The sequence below is a fragment of the Muntiacus reevesi genome, chromosome 2 (genome assembly GCF_963930625.1).
Source record: "Muntiacus reevesi chromosome 2, mMunRee1.1, whole genome shotgun sequence".
Lineage (NCBI taxonomy): Eukaryota > Metazoa > Chordata > Mammalia > Artiodactyla > Cervidae > Muntiacus > Muntiacus reevesi.
The window spans coordinates 88,012,815-88,034,076 of NC_089250.1; the positions used below are offsets into that span (position 1 = coordinate 88,012,815).

General features: G+C 45.4%; 1 protein-coding gene across 1 annotated transcript in view; it reads left to right on the plus strand.

Moving 5' to 3' along the window:
- Positions 1 to 21,262, plus strand: part of PCNX2 (pecanex 2) — a 300,484-nt gene that overhangs the window by 240,434 nt on the left and 38,788 nt on the right. Inside the window, exons 26-28 of the mRNA XM_065919838.1 lie at positions 8,609 to 8,862; positions 17,889 to 18,122; positions 20,033 to 20,145. Coding sequence (XP_065775910.1) covers positions 8,609 to 8,862; positions 17,889 to 18,122; positions 20,033 to 20,145 — 601 coding nt within the window. The remainder of the gene's footprint in view (positions 1 to 8,608; positions 8,863 to 17,888; positions 18,123 to 20,032; positions 20,146 to 21,262) is intronic.

The window sequence follows — 21,262 nt, forward strand, 5'->3', positions numbered from 1 at the left end:
TTGGACTGCAGGGAGATCCAACCAGTCCATCCTAAAGGAGATCAGTCCTGGGTGTTCACTGGAAGGACTGATGCTGAAGCTGAAACTCCAATACTTTGGCCACCTCATGTGACGAGTTGACTCACTGGTAAAGACCCTGATGCTGGGAAGGATTGGGGGCAGGGAGAGAAGGGGATAACAGAGGATGAGATGGCTGGATGGTATCATCGACTCAATGCACATGAGTTTGAGTAGACTCTGGAAGTTGGTGATGGACAGGAAGGCCTGTCGTGCTGCGATCATGAGGTTGCAAAGAGTCGGACTCAACTGAGCGACTGAACTGAACTGAAGAGAAATAAATTGATTTTTTTTTTAAAAGAAAGAAACAATAACAACAAAAAAGTTCTTTCCAGCTGTGGATGGCTCATCAGTCTAGGAGCTATATGTCCTTCCACCATATCATGGGGAGAAAGTTGAACTCCCTGCGGGAGTTTGATAAAATTTCCTCCCAGGGATGAAGCCCAAGGCTTCAAAGTCAGTGGTGGAGGAGGGGTAAATGCCTAGTTGGGGCTGACTCCAAAGTCCATGACCTTTGTAGTAAACTCCATGGCCTTGGAGGGTGGCAGGGAGTGAGGGAGGGAAACAGGGAGGCAGGAAGGAAGAAGGAAAGAAGGAATGAAAAATAAGGAGAGATTACAAAAAAAAATGAATAAGTAATCATTGTCTTTACCTCTCTTTGGCTGTTGAAATTCAAAAATAAAACTTTTACCTGAATATACTTCTGAGTGTTAATATGGAACCACCACTTTTAGGAGCTCAATTTCTTGAATTGCTGACTGCCTTAACAACCATGCAAGCTGGACGGCTCCTGCACAATGAACATGGAAAGCAAAGGCGTAGTTATCAAGAGATAGCCACACATTACCATCAGGCCTGGAAAATATCACAAAAATGAGATTTACGTTCCTGTCTGTGTGAAATGTTATCAGCCATCTCATAGTTTGGCTAACACCCCATAATCACCACCCTGTGGGGACATTCTAAAAATAGGTATGTAGCCTAATCTAATCTAAAGCAAATTCAACCCAAACCCTTATCCTAACTGGCTAATCCATGTATAGTCAGAACTCCCATTAATCTTGGAACCAGCTAGAATTCTCTTCTCTATGACAACAATTAGGTCATTAGTGAGTCTACTTCTTTTGTCTGTATAGCTTGAGGAAGCTGTTAAGTCCCTTGGTTCCAAACTTTACCCATGAAATAATAGGTTCTTACTCAGAATTCCTCAATGCATATTTTTCTTCATTTCAAGTTATGTGACATATTGGTGAACAAGACAAAGCCCTGCTTGTCCAGATAACAAGTCTGGGAAAGGAGAAGTGCTTTCTTGGAGAACATTAACAGAGTCTGCATATTTTAACATTCAACACTCAAAGTGTGTGGAAGAAAAACAAGATAATGCTTGTTTGAATTAAATATTAATTAGAAAGTAAATGACTCAGTAAGATTGGAGTGCATTGGTTTTTCTCATCTAGAAAATGGAGGGTGGGGGGATACCATATCATTCACAGATACCATTATTGTATATATTTCAGCTTTTCTTATGCTTCAGATTTGCCCACCATAAATTTCCCTGTGCACCGTAGGATTTGGTTTATTTCATTTTCTTCTATAGGCTAGAAGAAAAAAGTAAATTCAGGGTACTTTTGCTTGTAATTTGTCAAGGCTCATGAGACTCTGTGAAAAGGGAAAACCATGGACTTTGAATTCAAAAGGCCAGAACTTTCTACTGGACAAGATGTTTTGAAGACTCAGTGTCCTTATTTTACTAAAAGAAATTATTTCTAAAAGAAGAGATTACATCTTCATAGCTGGGTTGATGTGTGCAATCAATGAGATGCTCTCTGAGAAGTTACTTTTTAAGTTGGTGAATGTCCCATAAACAGAAATTAAAATTTTAAAAATATTTAATATAAAAATTCTCTGAGAAAAACTGTTACACCACATTCAAAATCTCAGTTGCTGAACAGGTCATAAAACAAATTGTATTTCTATGGCCAGATTGTGAAGCAAATTGAGGCTCTTTGGAAGACAGAACTGTTATAATAAAAAATCTCTGCTATGACCACAAAATCAAACATGCTATAAATTATTTTCATATACTTTTCCCTCAACTGCACACTGAGCCAATACACTTCTAAACTCTCAGTGTGACATTTAAAAGACACTCGGGTCCGCTCCTGTGTAGCATAGGGAACTCCACTCAGCGCTCTGTGGTGACCTCAATGGGAAGGAAATCCAGAAAAGAGGGGATATGTGTGTATGTACAGCTGATTCATTTTGTTGGGCAGCAGAAACGAACACAGCATTGTGAAGCAACTATCCTCCAATTTAAAAAAAGACACTTGGGCCCAATGCGGCTGAAGAAATGGAAATTGGGACTGGGAAGAAATTATCTAGTAAAATAATGAAGAACTAAACTCATTCAGTGTATCCATAGGTCAGGTCCTTGTTTAAGTTCTGTTCTGTGACCATTTCTCCATCTTTAAGTTTAGATTAATGTAAAGTGTGTGATTATCCAATGGATGTTTAGCAATTAGGAAATGGGACAGATTATTGTTGTATTAAGTATTTCTTCCCAGAAGTTAAATCTGGTGATGTCTAGGAGATGCAGGGTCATCTCCCATGGCAACTAGCTGGGGCTAGATGACCTGTGTATTCCTTTTGGCTCACATTCTAGGATTCCGTTCCAGAGAACTAGTGTAGGGTGGAGGAAGGGCTGAGAAAGACATGTCAATAACACTGAAGATGTAGGAGAAATTTGGGGGAAAAAATTCCACTGTGACCTTCTAAAAATGACATTCATTCAAAAACTTTTTAAAAAGCTTTCTCTGACAGTATTTCGTTTGGCCACAAAATGGCCCTTGACTAATCAGCTGGCAGAGAGCAATGATAGTTTAGTTTTCTAGTCTGAAGGAAAATGGTCTGAAAGTCTTCATCATTACATGTATTATGTGTATTACGGTGTTAGAAGGGGCACTAAAGAAGCTGAATCTTCAGCAAGAGCTCATAGACTGAGCCCTGACTCACAGCTTGTGTTTCCAACATGCTGGCCGGCGTGAAATCCAAATGCCCATGGACGTGAACTGCTTTGAGCTTAGCAGTGACCATAGAGTAAGTCCCCTACGTATGAGCCTTCAAGGTGCGAGTTTCAAAAATGCGAACATGCATGCAGCCACTGTATGCTGGCTATTGTGCTGTATTACTGTACACTCCAAGGTGCTGTCCTGTAAGAGTAAAAATGTCTTCTTTAGTTTTTGTGTTTGTTTTTTGTGTATCATTTGTGTGAAAAGTATTGTATGTCTATTGCAGTACAGTACTGGATAGCTGGTTATGTTAGTTGGGTACCTAGGCTAACTTTGTTGCACTTATGAATGAACTGAACTTACAGATGCTGTCTTAGAATGGAACTTGTTCACATGTAGGGAACTTACTATATCTGATGGCCTCCTCCTTTTGTGGACCTGAGCAATTCAGGAACAAGCTTACTTGTGACCTCAGAAGGAAATGCGTTTTACACAATAATAGTCCAATACACACCCCAAACTGTACATTACACCTGAAACTTGAAAAACATTGTTTTTGTTCAGTAGCCCAGGTGTGTCCGACTCTTTCTGACCCCATGGACACCCATGGCATGCCAGGCCTCCCTGTCCCTCACTATCTCTCAGAGTTGACCCAAGTTCATGTTCATTGCATCGGAGATGCTGTCCAGCCATCTCATCCTCTGACGCCTTCTTCTCCTTCTATGCCTAATTATCCTCCACTCCACAAGCAGGGTAGTTTAAGGATAATCTAAACTTCTCTCTGGCAGCCCCTTCAGGAGACCTCACTGCTTGGCATATAGAAACACCATCCCCGAATGCCTGGCATGTCAGGCTGATGAAGGCTGTGACCATTTCAAAACTTAGCTCAAATAAACATCTAGTAAAGTTATTGTAAATCATTATTGGTGGGTGAGATGGTTAGATAGTATCACTGACTCAATGGACATGAACTTGAGCCAATTCTGGGAGATAGTGGAGGACAGGGAAGCCTGGCATGCTGAAGCCGATGGGATCGCAAAGAGTTGGACAAAACTTAGTGACGGAACAACAATTAGTGGGTAACACTAAGCAAAATAATGTTGATGATATTTGGGGTTTTCTGTGGAATCCAATTAGCCAGTCCCTGGGACAACTCACATCAAATAAAGAGGAACTTGGAGGGCCAGGAAGCCTGATCTTAAACATGTTGTGCATTAGGGCTTTCATGTGCCTGTGCTTGCTGGAAGGCTGTAAACAAGCTGACATTCTTCCAGTGCAGACTTACTGCTGCAGGGAATCCATTTTAATGCATCCTTTGAAGTCCCCTTCACATAATGGCTCAGCGCCTCCACCATTTCCTCCAATTTCTCTGTAAACAGCTTGTACCCTAGTTTCAGTCCCATCACTCTTCACTTGAAATGGGACTGTGGGTGGCTGACTGCCCCATGACCAATCTCTCCTCTATACCCCCCCAAGGCCGCAGGGGAATGTTTCTTAAGTGCAACATTCTCTCTGTTCCTTGGGACTTAAAAATACCTGTTACCTATCTGTTACCTACAGAATGAAGTTCGAACGTCTCCATAGGCGTCAACCTCCCACTCCAGCCGGCCTGCCCTGTGCCTCCCCTCTCCCCTCCAGGGATCTTAGCCCCACTTCCCAGCCAGGAGGGCACCTCCTCCACTCTTGTTTGCCCACCCTTCCTTTCTCATATTCACAGGCCTTCTCCTTTGGCTTCCCAGTTTTCCCCAGAGAATGTCACCTCTACCTCTACCATTAAAGCAAGCATGCCTATGCTAACCAGCCCCACAGGATAGCCACACCCCTGTGTTTGTCAGGGAGAGTGTATTAAAATTCACTGCCGCTCAATACACAGTCATTGTCAGAACGAGATGGAGAGCCTAGCTTCCTGGTGGTCCAGTGGTTAAGATGCTGCACTTCTGTTGCAGAGGACACAGGTTTGATCCTTGATCTGGGAACTAAGATCCCAAGTTTTTTGGCTGCACCAAAAAATTAATTAAAAACTAAGTGGAGAGACATGGTCCATATCAGGGAGTTCCTGAAAGGTGTGAGGTCCTCCCAGTCCTCCTGCATCTCCAGAATCTGCCCTTGGGTGACACCAGACCTCTGGAGAGCCCCATGCCTAAAACCGAATTATTTTGGCCACCTATAGAAATTTTTCTTTATTGTACTTTAATCCTATCAGAACAGCTGTGGAACCTCGTGATTGTACTTGTGCAATGCTGATAGGGACAGTGGACACCATACTGTACAGTTTTCTCTCTGTGATGGTCTGGGGATGTCATCTCTCTGCTGTCTTCAACAGAAATAGCTGTGATCCTCCCAAGCAATTATTTTCCTTTTGTCTTAAGGACATGAGAAACTCCTCACTATCTTTCTATACTGGTTGGTAGAAAGCCTGAGTGAAATCAGTGGTCCTCCTTTAGTAAATTTATAGGACATCATAGAAGGAAGTGAAGGTTTCTTGACATTCTTTTGGCTCTGTTATGTTTTTCCTGTCCTCATCTTCAGTTAAAATGTCGTCATTTGCTTTTGTACTGTGTATGCCTTTTAAGACTGACTTCATATCTTTTTGGAATTAAGTATGAATAAATAAGCCAGGACTGACCTGTCCCTGGTAAAGATGACCAGTGGTGCTTAAAGGGAGGCAGTGTTTGCACCTTTGGAAATGAGGAAAGGGAGGAGGAAATGGTTAGGTAGTCAGGAGAGGCCCGTCTGGCGTAGCTGCAGCCTTAATGGCTGCCCTGCATTTTGACTACACTCGGGAAATTCATGTGTATCCTGTGTGCAAGATATCTGGGATCTACTGGACACATTTTCAGTTCAAAGACTCAATTTTCACAGCTTTCATGAGGCACAATCATTTATCAGAATGAAAAAATTCCAAGATACTCTGAAAATTCATTTTTAAAATAGTTATTGAATGCTTTCCATGTCCCACTGACTTAGACTATGAGAACACAGCCACATAAAAGATGCCAAGAGCTTGAGTCAGTGGAAACTCCAGAGACAGTCATCTGGAAAAGGTCAAGTGTGGGGGCAACTGACCTCCAGCCTTCCTTCTGAAGGAAACATGCTCTAAACCCAGGGAGACTCTCTGAGAAGAACATGGGCCTGATTTGCATGTGAACAGCAAAATTAGTGCCTTTGCAGAAACGATTGGGTTTCATCATTCTCGTATTCTTTTACAGTGTGATCCTGACTACAGTAAGTCCCTTACATACAAACAAATTCCATTCCAAGAGTATGTTCGTAAGTTCAATTTGTTCCTAAGTCCAATAAAGTTAGCCTAGGTACCCAACTGACACAATTGGCTATATAGTACTGTACTGTAATAGGTCTATAATACTTTTCACACAAATAATGCATTAAAAACAAACACAAGAAATAAAGAAAACGTTTTTAATCTTACAGGACAGCACCTTGAAAAGTACAGTAGTACAGAACAACAGCTGGCATACAGGGGCTGGCATCAAGTGAACAGACAAGAAGAGCTGCTGAATGGAGGAGGGAGAGGAAGTAGGAGATGGTAGAGCTGAAGCCCTACCTGACCTGGGTGTTTGTTAAAAGCCATGGGCAGTTATGACTGCTTAGCAGTCCTTCACAGAAAACCCCTTCCTCAGCCGGTCCTCTCATCAGTGTAGATATGAGCTCTTGCTTCTCACAAAGGATGCTGCTACGTTCTTTTCTTCAGATAGTAGAAATCCGAGTTATGCATTGTCTTCATGTACTCATGAATACACGCACACCCCCCTTCCAGTCTGATGTAAAACAGAAAAACAGCGCTGACCTCAGCCCAGCATGATAAATGCCTAACCTGGATGGAGAAGGAAGGAAGAAGCAGAAACTGGAAAAACCCCTCAGGGCACGTCATTTACACAGTTTTGCTAATCTATTTGAGGTGAAGTTCCCCCTTTTATGCTTCTCCTTTGTAAGGTCTATTTCTATGAATTGTCTTACTTCTTTCATTGAAAGAGCATTTCTCCCAAAATCTTATAATTAACCAGTGTTGTTGGTGTGCTACTGAGAGGGGGAGACTTCCCTGGACTCCAGTGCCCCCAGGCCTGGGGTTCCAGTGGGCAGCTCAGTTAGGACTTGGAGGTCATTATTCACTCTGGGTGCCCCCAACATGTGGTCTGAATTACTCACTGATTGTGGTTCACCTGTGTTGTTTCTATACATCTTGACCAGCAGGAATAGAAGTTTCATATTACAGAATGAGCAAAGAGATCCCTGAAATGTTTAATAGAGAGTGCTTTTCAGCTCAGACCCAAAGGGATGAGGTCTTAGAGAAAGACAAATGGAATCCTAAGACCCGGGATCAGCCCTTCACTGTTTCACTTTATGTTACAACAACCTGCTTCTTCTCTTCTTCTTTATCTTGATTTCTAGTTCATAGGCTGTTATCATGACAGTTCTGTGTGTACATTTTTATTTGAAGGTTGCAGTTTTTCATCTCTGATCTATTATGACCATCTCACTCATGGGTACTATAGAGAGACTTAGTTTAAACATCGCCTGTCTTTGTCTTCCTCCTGAAATGTAATAGAAGCTATTGCATGCCCTGTGGATTTTCTCAATAAGGTATCTGTTGCCTGTATGGCTCTAGTAGTAAAGAACCCACCTGCCAATGCAGGAGACATAAGAGATGCGGGGGTCAGGAGATTCCCTGGAGAAGGGCATGGCAACCCATTCCAGTATTCTTGCCTGGAGCCTAGTGGGCTACAGTCCATAGGGTCACAAAGAGTCAGATACAACTGAAGCGACTTAGCAGGCATGCATGCATGCCTGTTATATAGTGATCTAGATAAGAATCCTTTCATTTGTTCATCCAACCTTTCCTTCAATCATTCCACCAACCACTTTGTTATCCTACCAAGTACCAGGCATTGTGAATAATGAGATAAGATCCCGGGAAAAGTGAATGGTGTGAAAATGGGTGTGGGGACAGTTTCATGTTTGCATTAAGTTTCAAAATACTTGCTAAAGGAGTCAGACATCCTGCTTCTAGTCGTATGAGGTGAGGTGATTATGCCCTTGCACTTGGGCCAAGAAGATCTTCCAGGACACTCTTCCTCATAACACTTCAACATACATCTGGTTGCTCTCAGACTTGTCCACCTGCCACATTCTTTAGCCTCCTCTTGGCTCAGCCTTGACCTGCAGGTTTCTGGAAAAAGAAACTGAAGGATATAACCATCCTGCATTTCAGCATTAATGTCCATGGCTGCCATGACAATGTGTCTGTTCTAAGACACACATACACACACAGAGACAAAAAAAAAAACAACAACAACACAGGAAGAGATGAGAGTCAAAATGAATATGAATGAATAAATGAGTTAATGATTATAAGATTGGTGACTTATTTGGGGGTACTTGCTCTAACTGAGAACTATACAAATTTTCTGATTTCCAGACTCTCTTTAGCATCTTCCCCTTAGTAAGGGCAAGGGGGAAATCCATTCTAAACAATGATTATCCTATGACTTCTTGTAAACTTCCGTCATGTTTGTTACTGCCAGGAACCTACTGCCAGCAGAGGGAGGTGGAAGCCATCACAGAGGGTGACGAGGACGACAGGGGCTGCTGCTGCTGCAAACCAGGTCACCTGCCCCACCTCCTGTCCTGCAACGCCGCCTTTAACCTCCGCTGGCTCACCTGGGAAATCACACGGACCCAGTACATATTGGAGGGCTACAGCATCATGGACAACAACGCAGCCACCATGCTGCAGGTTTTTGATCTCCGAAGGATCCTTATCAGATACTATATCAAGGTATTGCTACAGGTCCCAGACGTTTGTCTGAGTAGTAATGCTGGGCTGGCTCAAAAGACTCCTGGAGAGCTTTGTAAAGAGTTTAAGAAGCTTCTCCTGAGTGTCTGAAACAGAGGCTTAGTTCAGTTTCAGAACTGCTGGTTTTATGAAAAAGCCTCAGAGGTTTGGATTGGCCTGAGGTTTTGTGCCCTACCTCCAGGCTGTGGACCAGTACCTCCTGTCAGATCAGTGGTGGGATTAGATTAAAAATAAAGTGCACAATAAATGTAATGCACTTGAATCAACCCAAAGCCATGGCTCCTACCCCTAGTCCGTGGAAAAATTATCTTTCATGAAACTGGTCCCTGGTGCCTAAAAGGTTGGGGACTGCTGTTCTAAACCTGAAAACTAATAGGCAGTCTATTTTCTTACCTAGATCTTTTTCTTCACCATATTTTAAAATCATGGCTTCCCAGGTGGCTCAGTGGTAAAGAATCTGCCTGCCAATGCAGGGGACGTGGGTTCCGTCCCTGGGTCAGGAAGAGCCCCTGGAGAAGAGAATAGCAACACACTCCAGTATTCTTGCCTGGGAAATCCCATAGACAGAGGGGCCTGGTGGGCTTCCGTCCATGGGGTCACAAAAGAGTTGGACATGACTTATCAACTGAATAATAACAACAAAAGTCACATAATATAAAACACACTGTTTTAATCATATTTAACTGTACCGTTTAGTGGCACTAAGTATATTCACATTATTGTGCAGCTCTCACCATCATCCATCTCCTGAATTTTCACTTTCCTAAACTGAAACTCTTTACTTTTAACACAGCATGAGTCATTAGTAATGATGGTACTGATAAATGGAAACATCCTGGAAATATGACCAAGCCTAAACTTTCATGAATTATAAGTATTAATTTAAAGGCTCTGCAAATTTCTACTTTTTAGAACCAGAATGAATTTTTTAAGCTCATGATAAAACTGCAAAAATAGCTAAATGATCCCATCAGGATTAGCTATGGCAGCCTTTTCTTTTCACTCATGTGGGGACTAGCACATTTTTTTCAGTTGCTGGGTACCTGCATCTGTCCAACCTGTACTCAACATCAGAACAGGTCCTGGTTTGGAATATGTCTTCTGGAGGACAAGTGTGAGACTTGACCAAGATGCAGAGTGATAATCGGGGTGAAAGTGTTTTCTAAAGGGTTAGGACAGGCAGAGGCAGTTGTGTCTGAGGACGTCTATGATGACCTGTCTTCTGAGGGGCTACTTTGCATGGTGCAAATCCTACATAGTCTTTAAAAGGGCCCACATCTTATGCCATTCAGAATGAAGAAGCTCATCATCTGAGACCCCAAACTCCCTGCGAGCTGAGGCTGAGACAAGTGGTCCAGCAGAAATAAGGAAATACAAAATCAAAAGATTACACAGGTGCCTGAAGTTTTGGGAGTTTCCATCAACAAAGAAGGATGTTTAGAAATTAGGAGTAACTCCTGTGAGGAGCCTCAGCATCCATAGCAAAAAACAGCTGCTTGAATGTTCAGGAAATAAAATTCAGACTATGAAAGTCAGAAGGGCAAAGAACTCTTAATGATCACACCCCAAGGTGATTGCAACAAGAGACATTGGGGAGACTCTGTTCTGTGGCAGAATATTTTAAACAGCTTGAGTGATTCAGGCTCACTACCTTTGTGTATGTTAGACAGATATAAAACTTTACATCCAAACCTCATGAAAAATAATAAATGTCCAACCTCACACAAATTGGGGAAGATTTGGGAAGTGAATCAGGAAGTTGTAATCTTTTGTGTCATGATTCCATGTGTTCCCTTGGTCATTGTATCTGAGGTCCAAAAAGTTTTTCATACAGAGTCAACTTTGGGCAACTCAGTCTATCAGTTGACATTAGACTTGTAGTGGGTCATGAAATCCCAGTGACTCACACACATGTATTCCTCTCACACATAAACGAAGCTCTGCTCCAAGTTCTCAGGGACCCAGGTTTCTTCTGGCTCCCAGCTCCACCATTTTGAGTGTCAAGACAGGCTTCCCAGGTGGTGCTAGTGGTAATGAACCCACCTGCCAAAGCAGGAGACATAAAATACACAGGTTTGATACCTGGGTTGGGAAGATCCCCTGGAGGAGAAAAGGGCAACCCACTCCAGTGTTCTTGCCTGGAAAATCCCATGGACAGAGGAACCTAGTGGTCTACAATCCATGGGATCATAAAGAATTGGATGCAACTGAAGACTTAGCACACCCATCTCAAGGCTCAAATGGATGGAAGAAGGAATCCAGGAAGTGAAGGCCAAGGGTGTGCACCAGCTATTCCTTAAGAAGGTTCCTGAAAGTTGCCACAGAATGCGGCTGCTGTGTCCCATTGGCCAGAATGTTGTCATATGCCAGCTTCAGGGGGGTCTGGAAAGGTGTTCTGGGAAGCCATGAACCCAGAGAGAACTTGTGTGTCATGAAGGAAGGAGAAAACTGATGTTAAATGGCAACCAACTCTCTTTGACACCTCCCTCCTGGAGGAGAGGGTCCCTTGAGGATCTAGTGTAGTTCCTAAGTGGCAACAAGATGTGGTCATTGCAAGGGAGCTAGATCCAGGGTCTGACTACAGCCATGCGAGGGTCTGGGAGCTTACTGAGAGGGGCAGCTAGAAGTCTAGAAGGGCCAGATTAATGAGCCCGGAGGTGCCTGTATCGCTGATCCTGTTCGTGACGCCGATTGTCTTGCTGTTCACACTGTTCGCTGAACTCAGGGTAGGCAAGACTCGAGCTAAGAGGCGGGAAGAAAATGCGAGGAGCCGCAGGAACTGCAGACACATTTATTCTCTCCTGGCTGGCACTGCAGTCACAGCACAGCCTCTCTCCTGGCTGACTTGGCAGCCGTAGCAAACGCCACAGCAGAACCGTAACAGAGCTGTAACGGAGCCATAGCATCAGCTCACGTAAAATAGCCATGATGTCGCTCCAGTGCAGCCCCGCCGCACTGGCCAGGGCTTTCATGGTGAAGCCCACACCGGCGTATCACACACAGGAGCCCGAGCCCAGGCCCGAGCGAGTACCTCGTGACGCACATGCGCAGTGCTGCAAGTGCGCTCCGCAGTTACATCGTCTTTATTTACAAAACGTGGGGCGAGAGAGCCTGAACACGCCACCTCGGCTAATTTGCTCGCTCCCCACAGTGCCTCAAGAATAGGGCAAGACAGAGGGGGCGATTCAAGATGGCAGAGTAGAAGGACCTTGGGCTCACCTCCCCTCGTGAGCACAGCAGGAAACAGCTCACCGCTGAACTGCCATCCATACAAAAGACAGGGGGAATAGGGCAAGACTGTTTGTCTGCCACCCAGAGCCATCCGCTGGATGTCTGACTAGGCTCTGCACCCCGCCCCTTTTCTTTGCTTGTGCACCCTCCCCCCAGCCCTTGCACGCTGCAGCCCACCCCTTCTCTCTGCGCCCACCGTGCTCACAGCGCCCAGCCCAAACTGAGCTCGCGTGCCAGCTCCTCTCGCAATCTGCCCTGGGGCCCAGGCTGGCACTCACACCCCGCCTCCTCTGAAACCCTTTCCCCTTCCCTTCTGGTAACGCCCTGAGCCCAGGAGACAGACACCGCTGCCCCCTCTGTGGCTTCTCAGGCCTTCCTGTGATGACTTACCGCTGAAGGTGCCCACAGGTTTTGAATGAACAAAGAAGGTTCCACGTAATGTGGAATCCAGAGTCCTGGCCATCCAGTTGGGAAGGATGAGACCCACGTGTAGGCAGGGGTGTGAGGCGTCTGCACCAGGCATTAGTGGTGAGGATGGAGTTCAGGGCCGAGCCTTGCCTCTGTGAATGTGAATCTGGCATATGTGCGTGTTCGGTCGCTTCAGTCATGTCTGACTCTTTGAGACACTATGGACTGTAGCCCACCAGGTTCCTCAGTCCATGAGATTCTGCAGGCAAGAATACTGGAGTGGGTTGCCATGCCTTCCTGCAGGGCTTCTTCTTCACCCAGGGAGGGAACCTGCATCTTCTGTGTCCTCTGCATTGCAGGCAGATTCCTCACCGCTGAGCCATCAGGGAAGCCCTGTGAATATGGAGCTCCCCATAAACAGCCTCTCCATGGACCAGACAGACCAGGCCCACGTCACGGAGCCAGCAGGCCTCTGTGAGTGAGCGAGAGCAAAGGGCTGAGGTGCCCCCTCCTGGCCCACCCGCCTGGCTTTTCCAGAAGCCTGGGGGCTCCATGCTAGGACCTGCCTTTTGATGTGTCTCTCCCTTCATAGTCCTCCTCTCCTACCTCCTGGAAATGTGCCTCCCAATTCCCTGCATGTTTTCTAAAATGACACTTTGCAAGCTGAAAAACAAATCCAAGATAACATGCAAATGGTAGAGGGCTGAGGGAGGGCCCCAGAACCTGCTAGATAATAGTGGGCTTGTGGAGACAGTCCCTTGATTCTGTTTTATACATGCAAGCAGTGATGCCAACATGAGAGCTTTGGGCGGGCAGGAGAGGGGCACAGGGCATGGTTTATGACCCAGCAGGACAGCAGGCAGGGGCAGATCTGTAGCATCAGGCTCCCCCAGCTAGCCAGGTGATTGTAGATCGCCGTGTCCTACCAGAAGTTCCCATTCTGTGTGCCTGGTAAGTACCTATGTTTTAAAATAAGTTCCCTAGGTGATTTATGGCAGAAAGCAAAGAGGAACTAAGGATGCTCTTGATGAAAGTGAGAGAGGAGAGTGAAAAAGCTGGCTTAAAACTCAGCATTCAAAAAACTAAGATCTGGTCCCATCACTTCGTGACAAATAGATGGGGAAACAATGGAAACAGTGACAGACTTTATTTTCTTGGGCTCCAAAGCCAGTGCAGATGGTGACTGCAGCAATGGAATTAAAAGACACCTGCTTCATGGAAGAAAAGTTATGACCAACCTAGACAGCATATTAAAAAGCAGAGACATTCCTTTGCCAACAAAGGTCTGTATAGTCAAAGCTATGTTTTTTCCAGTAGTCATGTATGGATGTGAGAGTTGGGCCATAAAGAAAGCTGAGCACTGGAGAATTGATGTTTTTGAACTGTGGTGTTGGAGAAGACTCTTGAGAGTCCCTTGGACTGCAAGGCGATCAAACCAGTCCATCCTAAAGGAAATAAGTCCTGAACGTTTATTGGAAAGACTGATGCTGAAGCTGAAGCTCTAATACTTTTGCAACCTGATGCGAATAGCTGACTCATTGGAAAAGACCCTGATGCTGGGACTGATTGAAGGCAGGAGGAGAAGAGGATGACAGAGAATGAGATGATTGGATGATATCACCAACTCAGTGGACATGAATTTGAGCAAGCTCTGGGAGATGGTGAAGGACAAGGAAGCCTGGCATGCTGCAGTCCACGGGGTCGCAAAGAGTCAGACATGACTGGGCAACTGAACTGAACTGAGGTGATTTGATATGCAACTAAGCATGGGGACCACTACAGATGTTTGTGCTCAGCAGAAGAGATGTTTTGTAAACTGTCAGTCAGCACTCAGGAGATGCTGAGATTGGTGGCAGGTGGAGCTCATACCGGTACCTCCTGGTAATTCACATCAGCACCAAGAAGGCCTATTCACATGAGACTTTCTCCAGACATCACCCTTGGTGCCTTCCTGCCCTTTGGGGACGGGCAGCTCAGAAACTGTGCTCACCTCTCTGGTACAGTCAGTTAAAGGAAATTTCAGAAGTGCTGAGTGGCTATTAGGACAGAGGCAGCAGCAGTTTAGGGTAAAAACAAATGGAATACTTTCTTCTTTGGCCTAGGCTCCTCTGCCAACAAAATTGCCAGTTGCCTCTGTAGCCCTGAATTGGTTCAAGTTTCAAGGGTTCGGTTTCATTCTTTTTATTATTTTTCATTAGACAGGAAGAAAAACTTGGAATAATTCCTTTACACAAAAGGATTTTTTTTAATCTCCTAATAAACTGGGTCACTTCTCCCGGCCTCTATGAATATATTTGAAATCATTTCCTTCCTGATGACTGGAGGTTTTCCCTGGTGCCTCCTCCATCTCTCTTCCATTCATTAGTGTTTCAAACCCTCTTAACCAGCAAGAAATGAGGTTTCTGTGAGGGCCTGGTTTCTCGGCCACTGTTGTTTCTGCCCAACTCTTAGAAAGGAGATGCACTTATCACCTGCCCTGCAGATGATAAGGCCAACATAAGCCCAGCTCCAGGGCATGTTGGCCTGCCTGCCAGGTTCTCTTCCTGGGATGAACTGTCTGAAAGAATATGCTGATCTACAATTAAAATCAGAAACCAGGAGGGTCCCTGCTGGAGGAGCCAGATATGGCAAATTAATTCAGAGGTGTGTGAGTGTTAGTCACTCAGTCGTGACCGACTCTTTGTGACCCCAGGGACTGCACCCCGCCAGTCGCCTCTGTCCGTGGAATTCTCCCAGCAAGAATACTGGAGTGGGTAGTCATTCACTTTTCCATGGGATCTTCCTGACCCAAGGATCGAACCTGGGTCTCCTGCATTGCAGGCAGATTCTTTACCATCTGAACCACCAAGGAAGCCCTAATTCAGAGGAAGTCCTTGCTTTCAAGTTGGATCAAGTTGCACACCATCAATTCATGTCACCATCCTGACCTAGCTTTTCTTGTTATGGGGTCCGTTTCATCTCGACAGATTCTGAAGGATTTCACATTGTTCATTGACAGCATCTCTGCCTAAATAAAGCGGGATGGAGTATGGTTTGCAGCCAGTTCAAGTAGTTCTGTTTCCCCACAGTGAAAGGATATGGTACTGGCTCCCCTCCCACGTGGGAAAGCCCAGCAGTGGGCTGGGATTCCACTCAGAAGCCAACTCTGTAAGATTTTGCCAGAACTAGAGAAACGAGTTTGAATCCCTGGGATTCAAAGCCCTCGTTAACTGCTCTGACCTCATCGGTGAAGGGGTTATTTTCATTCATCCCTAGAAATGAAGGAAAGGTTAGTGTTGCGCCTTCCATTTTTTGTTTGTTATTTCTGTCTGGTACACGTGATTAGTACATATTGAGGGAAAACTAGACCAGATGTTTGCTTGTGTCAGATGTTTAGATAGACCAGATTTCTTTCTTTCCTTCGTAATTGTCAGCTGAGAAGCCATGCCTTTGGTCATGGTCACGTTTCCTCTTTGGCTTGCGAATTTGGATGGAACGCTTAGCAGCTTTAAGTGGTCCTGCCAGCTGGTGGGCAATAGGACACCCTCCAAATTCTTGATTTACGTATTTGAATATCAGATGTGTACTCTGGTGACCATGGGAGGCTTGGCTGTCTCCTGCCTCCTGATCCCCTGCTCCAAACCTCTCCTGGGCTCTGCTCCCCAACCTGAGCCTCAAGCTGGCTGGGTAGGTAAGTCAGAGATGCCAAAGATATGATGATGATTGTGATTTTTGCACACATCCCACGTGCCAGGCCAGGTGCTAAGTGCTTCAGATGCATTTTCTCATTTTACACCTCAAAACAGTGATGAAAAATGACCATGATTAAGCGCGTCTTTCTTTTGCATGTCTACTTTCAGCTTCTCCTGGCCTCTTCATTTCTTTTCTCCTTCCCTCCTTCTCTCCCTCCTTCCTTCCATTGAAGGGGTTTTCTAAGGCCAGCAGGGTTGCAGAGGTCAGGGAAACATGTGAACTCCACTGCAGACTTCGTGTTTCTTGCTCCCTCAGTTGGGGGTCAGGTGGATGATGGAGCCTAATAGAGATCGTGCCCCAAAGAAGGAAGGAGGACCACACACCATGAGCCACAGATGAAACTTCCCCAATGAGCGGGCTGCCCTCGGTCCTAACAACAGAGAGAAGCTGAGTCAGGCATCTGCTGTGGTTTTGCCTGAATCCAGAGACCACGTGTGTCTGTCCACTCAGCTGTTCAAACTGCTACAGTAACCTGAAATCACACACCTTGGGAACCTCCAACCTTGGCAGTGTGGATATCACATCCCAACCAAAGAGAAGAAGAGGAGGAGAGCTGGGGGGCTAGAAAAGGCCCCTCTGCCCACTTACCTCCATAGATTCCCATTGCCTAAGCCCTGTTCACATCCACCCCACATGTGTTACTTTCTGTCTTCTCGCCTGGTAAGAATGCCTTTGATAATCAGAGGAGTCCATCGATGAAATATTTAATTTTATAGGAGCTCTAATCACTGCCTCCTTGCATGGAAGGCTGCCCCTCCTCCTCATCATCACTCTTAATTCACAGATAGGATGCTAACTGTGTTCCCTGGTCTGCCTTAGCCCCAGTGACACCAGCTACGTGCCTTTTCCTGTGATGAGCAAGAGTGAAGCTGGAAAGGACTCATCCACAGATACTCCCGTCTATTCCCGACATGCCCATGGCAGACTTAGGTTGTGTTTTTCTCTGTCGTGTGTTTACTTCTCCAGGCTGGATGCTAGCCTTCTTGAATGATGAACTCATTCAAAAACTACAAGATGGCTTTCAATAAATCTGTAGCTCAGAATCATAAAGCCCAAGGGTGGCATTTTCCCCAATTGGACTCATAAGTGGAGTGTCTGATGGAGGAGGAAACTCAGGGTTATTTTTGAAGACATCTCAGATGTCCACGGTCTGGGTACCCAGGATTGCGTCTGTGTGTGTGTGTGTGTGTGTGTGTGTGTGTGTGAACAATTGTACATCATAAGTACTTTCCATAAGAACCATGTTGCTTTAGCTCATGACACAGTCTTGGTCTGAGGCCCTGGACGAGGACCTGCCCTGATTTCTTCTAGCAGCATCAGCCCAGCCTGGCCTTCGGGAAACCCAAAGGAACCACAGTGCTTTTTTGTGCATCTCTCAGAAAGGATGACTCTTTCTCTCTGACTGCCATTCTTTCTCACCACTGAGATTCTGTTCTAGCTAGCATTGAGATTCTGCTAGCATTCTGCTAGCCATTTTAGAATGGCTCCAAGTGGGTGCATTAAATCTAGCAGGAGATACAAATGATACTGCATGTGGGGATTACACGTGTCATTTGTTCGTGACAGTGATTTACTTTAGGAGATGAAATTTTAAGTCTTTCAGACTTTGGGCTCAAAACCTTTCTTTCTCTCGGCAGAGTATAATATACTATATGGTGACATCCCCCAAACTGTCCTCCTGGATCAAAAACGAATCACTTCTGAAGTCCCTGCAGCCCTTTGCAAAGTGGCATTACATTGAGCGTGACCTTGCGATGTTCAACATGAACATTGATGATGACTACGTCCCATGTCTCCAGGGAATCACGCGAGCCAGCTACTGCAACGTTTATCTGGAGTGGATTCAATACTGTGCCCAGAAAAGGCAAGAGGTGGGTAAGGGAGGTGGGGCTGGAGGAGTTGAATGTAAGTTAAGAAACAAGGAGCCTTGTAAAGACCATCTCTTTCTTATACTCTGTGTGTGTGAGTCACTCAGTCGTGTCTGACTCTTTGTGACCCCATGGACTGTAGCCTGCCAGGCTCCTCTGTCCATGGGATCCTCCAGGCAAAAATACTGAAGTGGATAGCCATTTCCTTCTCCAGGGGATCTTCCCAACCCGGGGATCAAACCTAGGTCTCTTGCATTGCCGGCAGATTCTTTACCATTTGAGCCACCAAGGAAGCCCTGGTAGACTACAACAAAATAGAGAGAAAGGACACTAGTATTCAGGCAAATGTTTATTTAGCAGTTAAACAGAATGAAATTGAAAAATTCATATATGATGTCTCCAAGAAAAGCACCTTGAAAGTACATTTTCCTTTCTACTGTGCTCAGAGTTGGTACAGTGTTAAGCCTCGATCATGGCTTTAAAACTCTGGACACTTCTTTGTTTAGAGTTTCTTTTTGAGATTTCTGAACAGGTATATATGGGCTGAAATGCAGAGGATTTACTAAACCTATTGAATTGTAGACAAGCCCATTCTGTTGAGCAATCAGATTGGTCCAAGCTACTTCTATAGTTATGTCTGTGTGTGTGTGTATATTGTTGCTCACGTGCTGAGGATGCTTTTGAAGATGAATACAGCCTCTTGGAAATGAAAGCAAGGAAAATGACATCTTGTAAAAGGAAGACAAGCAAGAAGGCAGGAGAAGAAAGGGGAGGGAGGCCAGTGGAAGGAGTTTGTTATCTCTGCTCCTCAGGATTGGGAAAGCTGCTCATGATGTGTTGTTGAGGGAGATGGTAGATCCAAGTTGAAACTGCCTTCCCAGCAGCTGATGAAGAGTGCTGTGTGACCTGGTAAACCAAATTATGACACTCGCCCAGGTCCTTGACCTTTCATGAGTGATTGAAAGCAGGTGGGAGACAGTCGGTGGCAGAGTCGGTCCTCCAGATGCAGCCAGGAGAATGTGTGCTGAGATCTTAACCCATGCAGAGCCTCCACTGGTGGCTGAAATAGTCAAGAATCTATTGCTGATCCTGGCTAACCCCAAGTGAGGGCACTCTTCTTTCCTCAGCTAGCTCATAAAAATGAAATAATCTTGCTTTGCTTGCAAATGATATTTTAACTTTAAGTTCCTTCGGCATCTTCCCCTGCTCCTCTTCTTAAGCTTGGATGAACCACTTCATTTAATTCTTGATTGTGGATTTATGATCAGTTCAGTGTGCTCCTCGTTATAGAGGAAACAGAAAACCTCACTTGCACTTGATTCCTATACTTCTATTTCTGCTGGTGTACCTGTCCCCCTGCATTGGACAGGGTTAAGGTGAGCATTGAATGGAGTTAAGGGGTGCCTTGGGCAAGGTTAAGGTGCAAATTCATTTGGTGGCTCAGACAGTAAAGAATCTGTTTGCAATGCAGGGGACATGGGTTTGATCCCTGGGTCAGGAAGAGCCCCTGGAGAAGAGAATGGCCACCCCCTCCAGTATTCTTGCCTGGAGAACCCCATGCCTAGAGGAGCCTGGTGGGCTACAGTGGATGGGGTCACGAAGAGTCAGACATGACTGAGTGACTTTTACTTTCATTTGACTGCGAGCTCTGACCATCTTCCCAACCCAAGGTGGCGTATTCACAATTCCAGGAAACTAGGCTGACAAGCCACATGTTAGCCTCTTTATTTCCCTAAAGTAACTTCCCATTTAAATGTGTTTTTATGTCCAGCCTCCAGAGAAACTGCCTCAAAAGCAGAGTTTGCCATCCTCTGGGTCACTGTGGGGGACCCAGGTGACCATGGTGGCTGCCTTGCGGAAAAGTGCATGCCAGACCCCACATGAAAGCTGAATGAACGTCTTTGCTCTTCCAGCCCTCGAAGCCCCTAGAAAGTGACGAGGACTCTGCTCTGGTGACTCTGTCCTTCGCGCTCTGCATCCTGGGGAGGAGAGCTCTGGGCACCGCGGCTCACAACATGGCCCTCAGGTACCCCGGGACACAGTTGGCACTTTATGTGCTGGACAGACTTTGTCCATCATTTTCTTTAAGCTGGACTGCCTCTACTTCTTCCAAAGCGTCCTCTCTCTAATAAATCATGTTGGACCTGTGAGAAGACTTTTTGATCATGGTGATGTTTTGGGGAATTAGATGTGGAAATGGTATTAATAAGGAACAGTCAAAACCCTGGAATTCTAAGCATAGGGCGTTCTATGTTACAAGAGTCTTTGGAAATTTTGGGGGGAGATTAAATGAAATCATGCATATGTCAACTGAAAAATCAGTCATAACCTGAAAGCAGCAAATGTTTTATTTGGTGGAAATGTTTAGGACACTGGGCCCAGGGGATGGCATCTCAGTAGCCCTGAGAAGCTGCTCTGAGGAGGCAGAAGAGGGAGTCAGGCTATATACAAATTGGCCACAAAGGGGGCGGTAGCCTGAACATCAAAGATTATTGTTAAGTAAGGAAAACCAGATATCAAATTAAGGAATTTAGTGCTCTTCTGTGTACGGAAAGATGCAAGAGTCTGGGATTATTAAAGTCCTTTCTTTCATGTGCATCTCAGCTGTCTGGGGTCAGCATCCTGCATTTTTACAGAGGTATTCTTCTCTTACTTGAATTCCCTTAGGGCTCACCAGCTCACGCTTGGGTGTAGGCGTGCTAAGTCGCTTCAGTCGTGTCTGACTCTTTGTGCGCCCATGGACTGTAGCCCCCCAGGCTCCTCTGTCCATGGGATTCTCCAGGCAAGAGTACTAGAGTGGGGTGCCATGCCCTCCTCCTGAAGGAGGGAATCTTGGCAACACAGGAGTCAAACCTGTGTCTCTTATGTCTCCTGCACTGGCAGGTGAATTCTTTACCACCAGCCCCGCGAGGGCTGTGACCGCTGTTGACTGTAACTTCCTCAAGTTCCTCATGTAGGGCGTGGCGCTGCTTGTCAGCATGGCTCAGAAATTCATATTTGGAGGGCTGGAATCATGGATAGCTATGACATTTCTTGCACACCATTATGGCAGGAGATATTCCATTTCATACGTATGAAGTGCCTATGATATTCATCAAATTAATGTTCCAAAAAAGTTTGTTCCCCTCCCCTGTTTTTTTTTT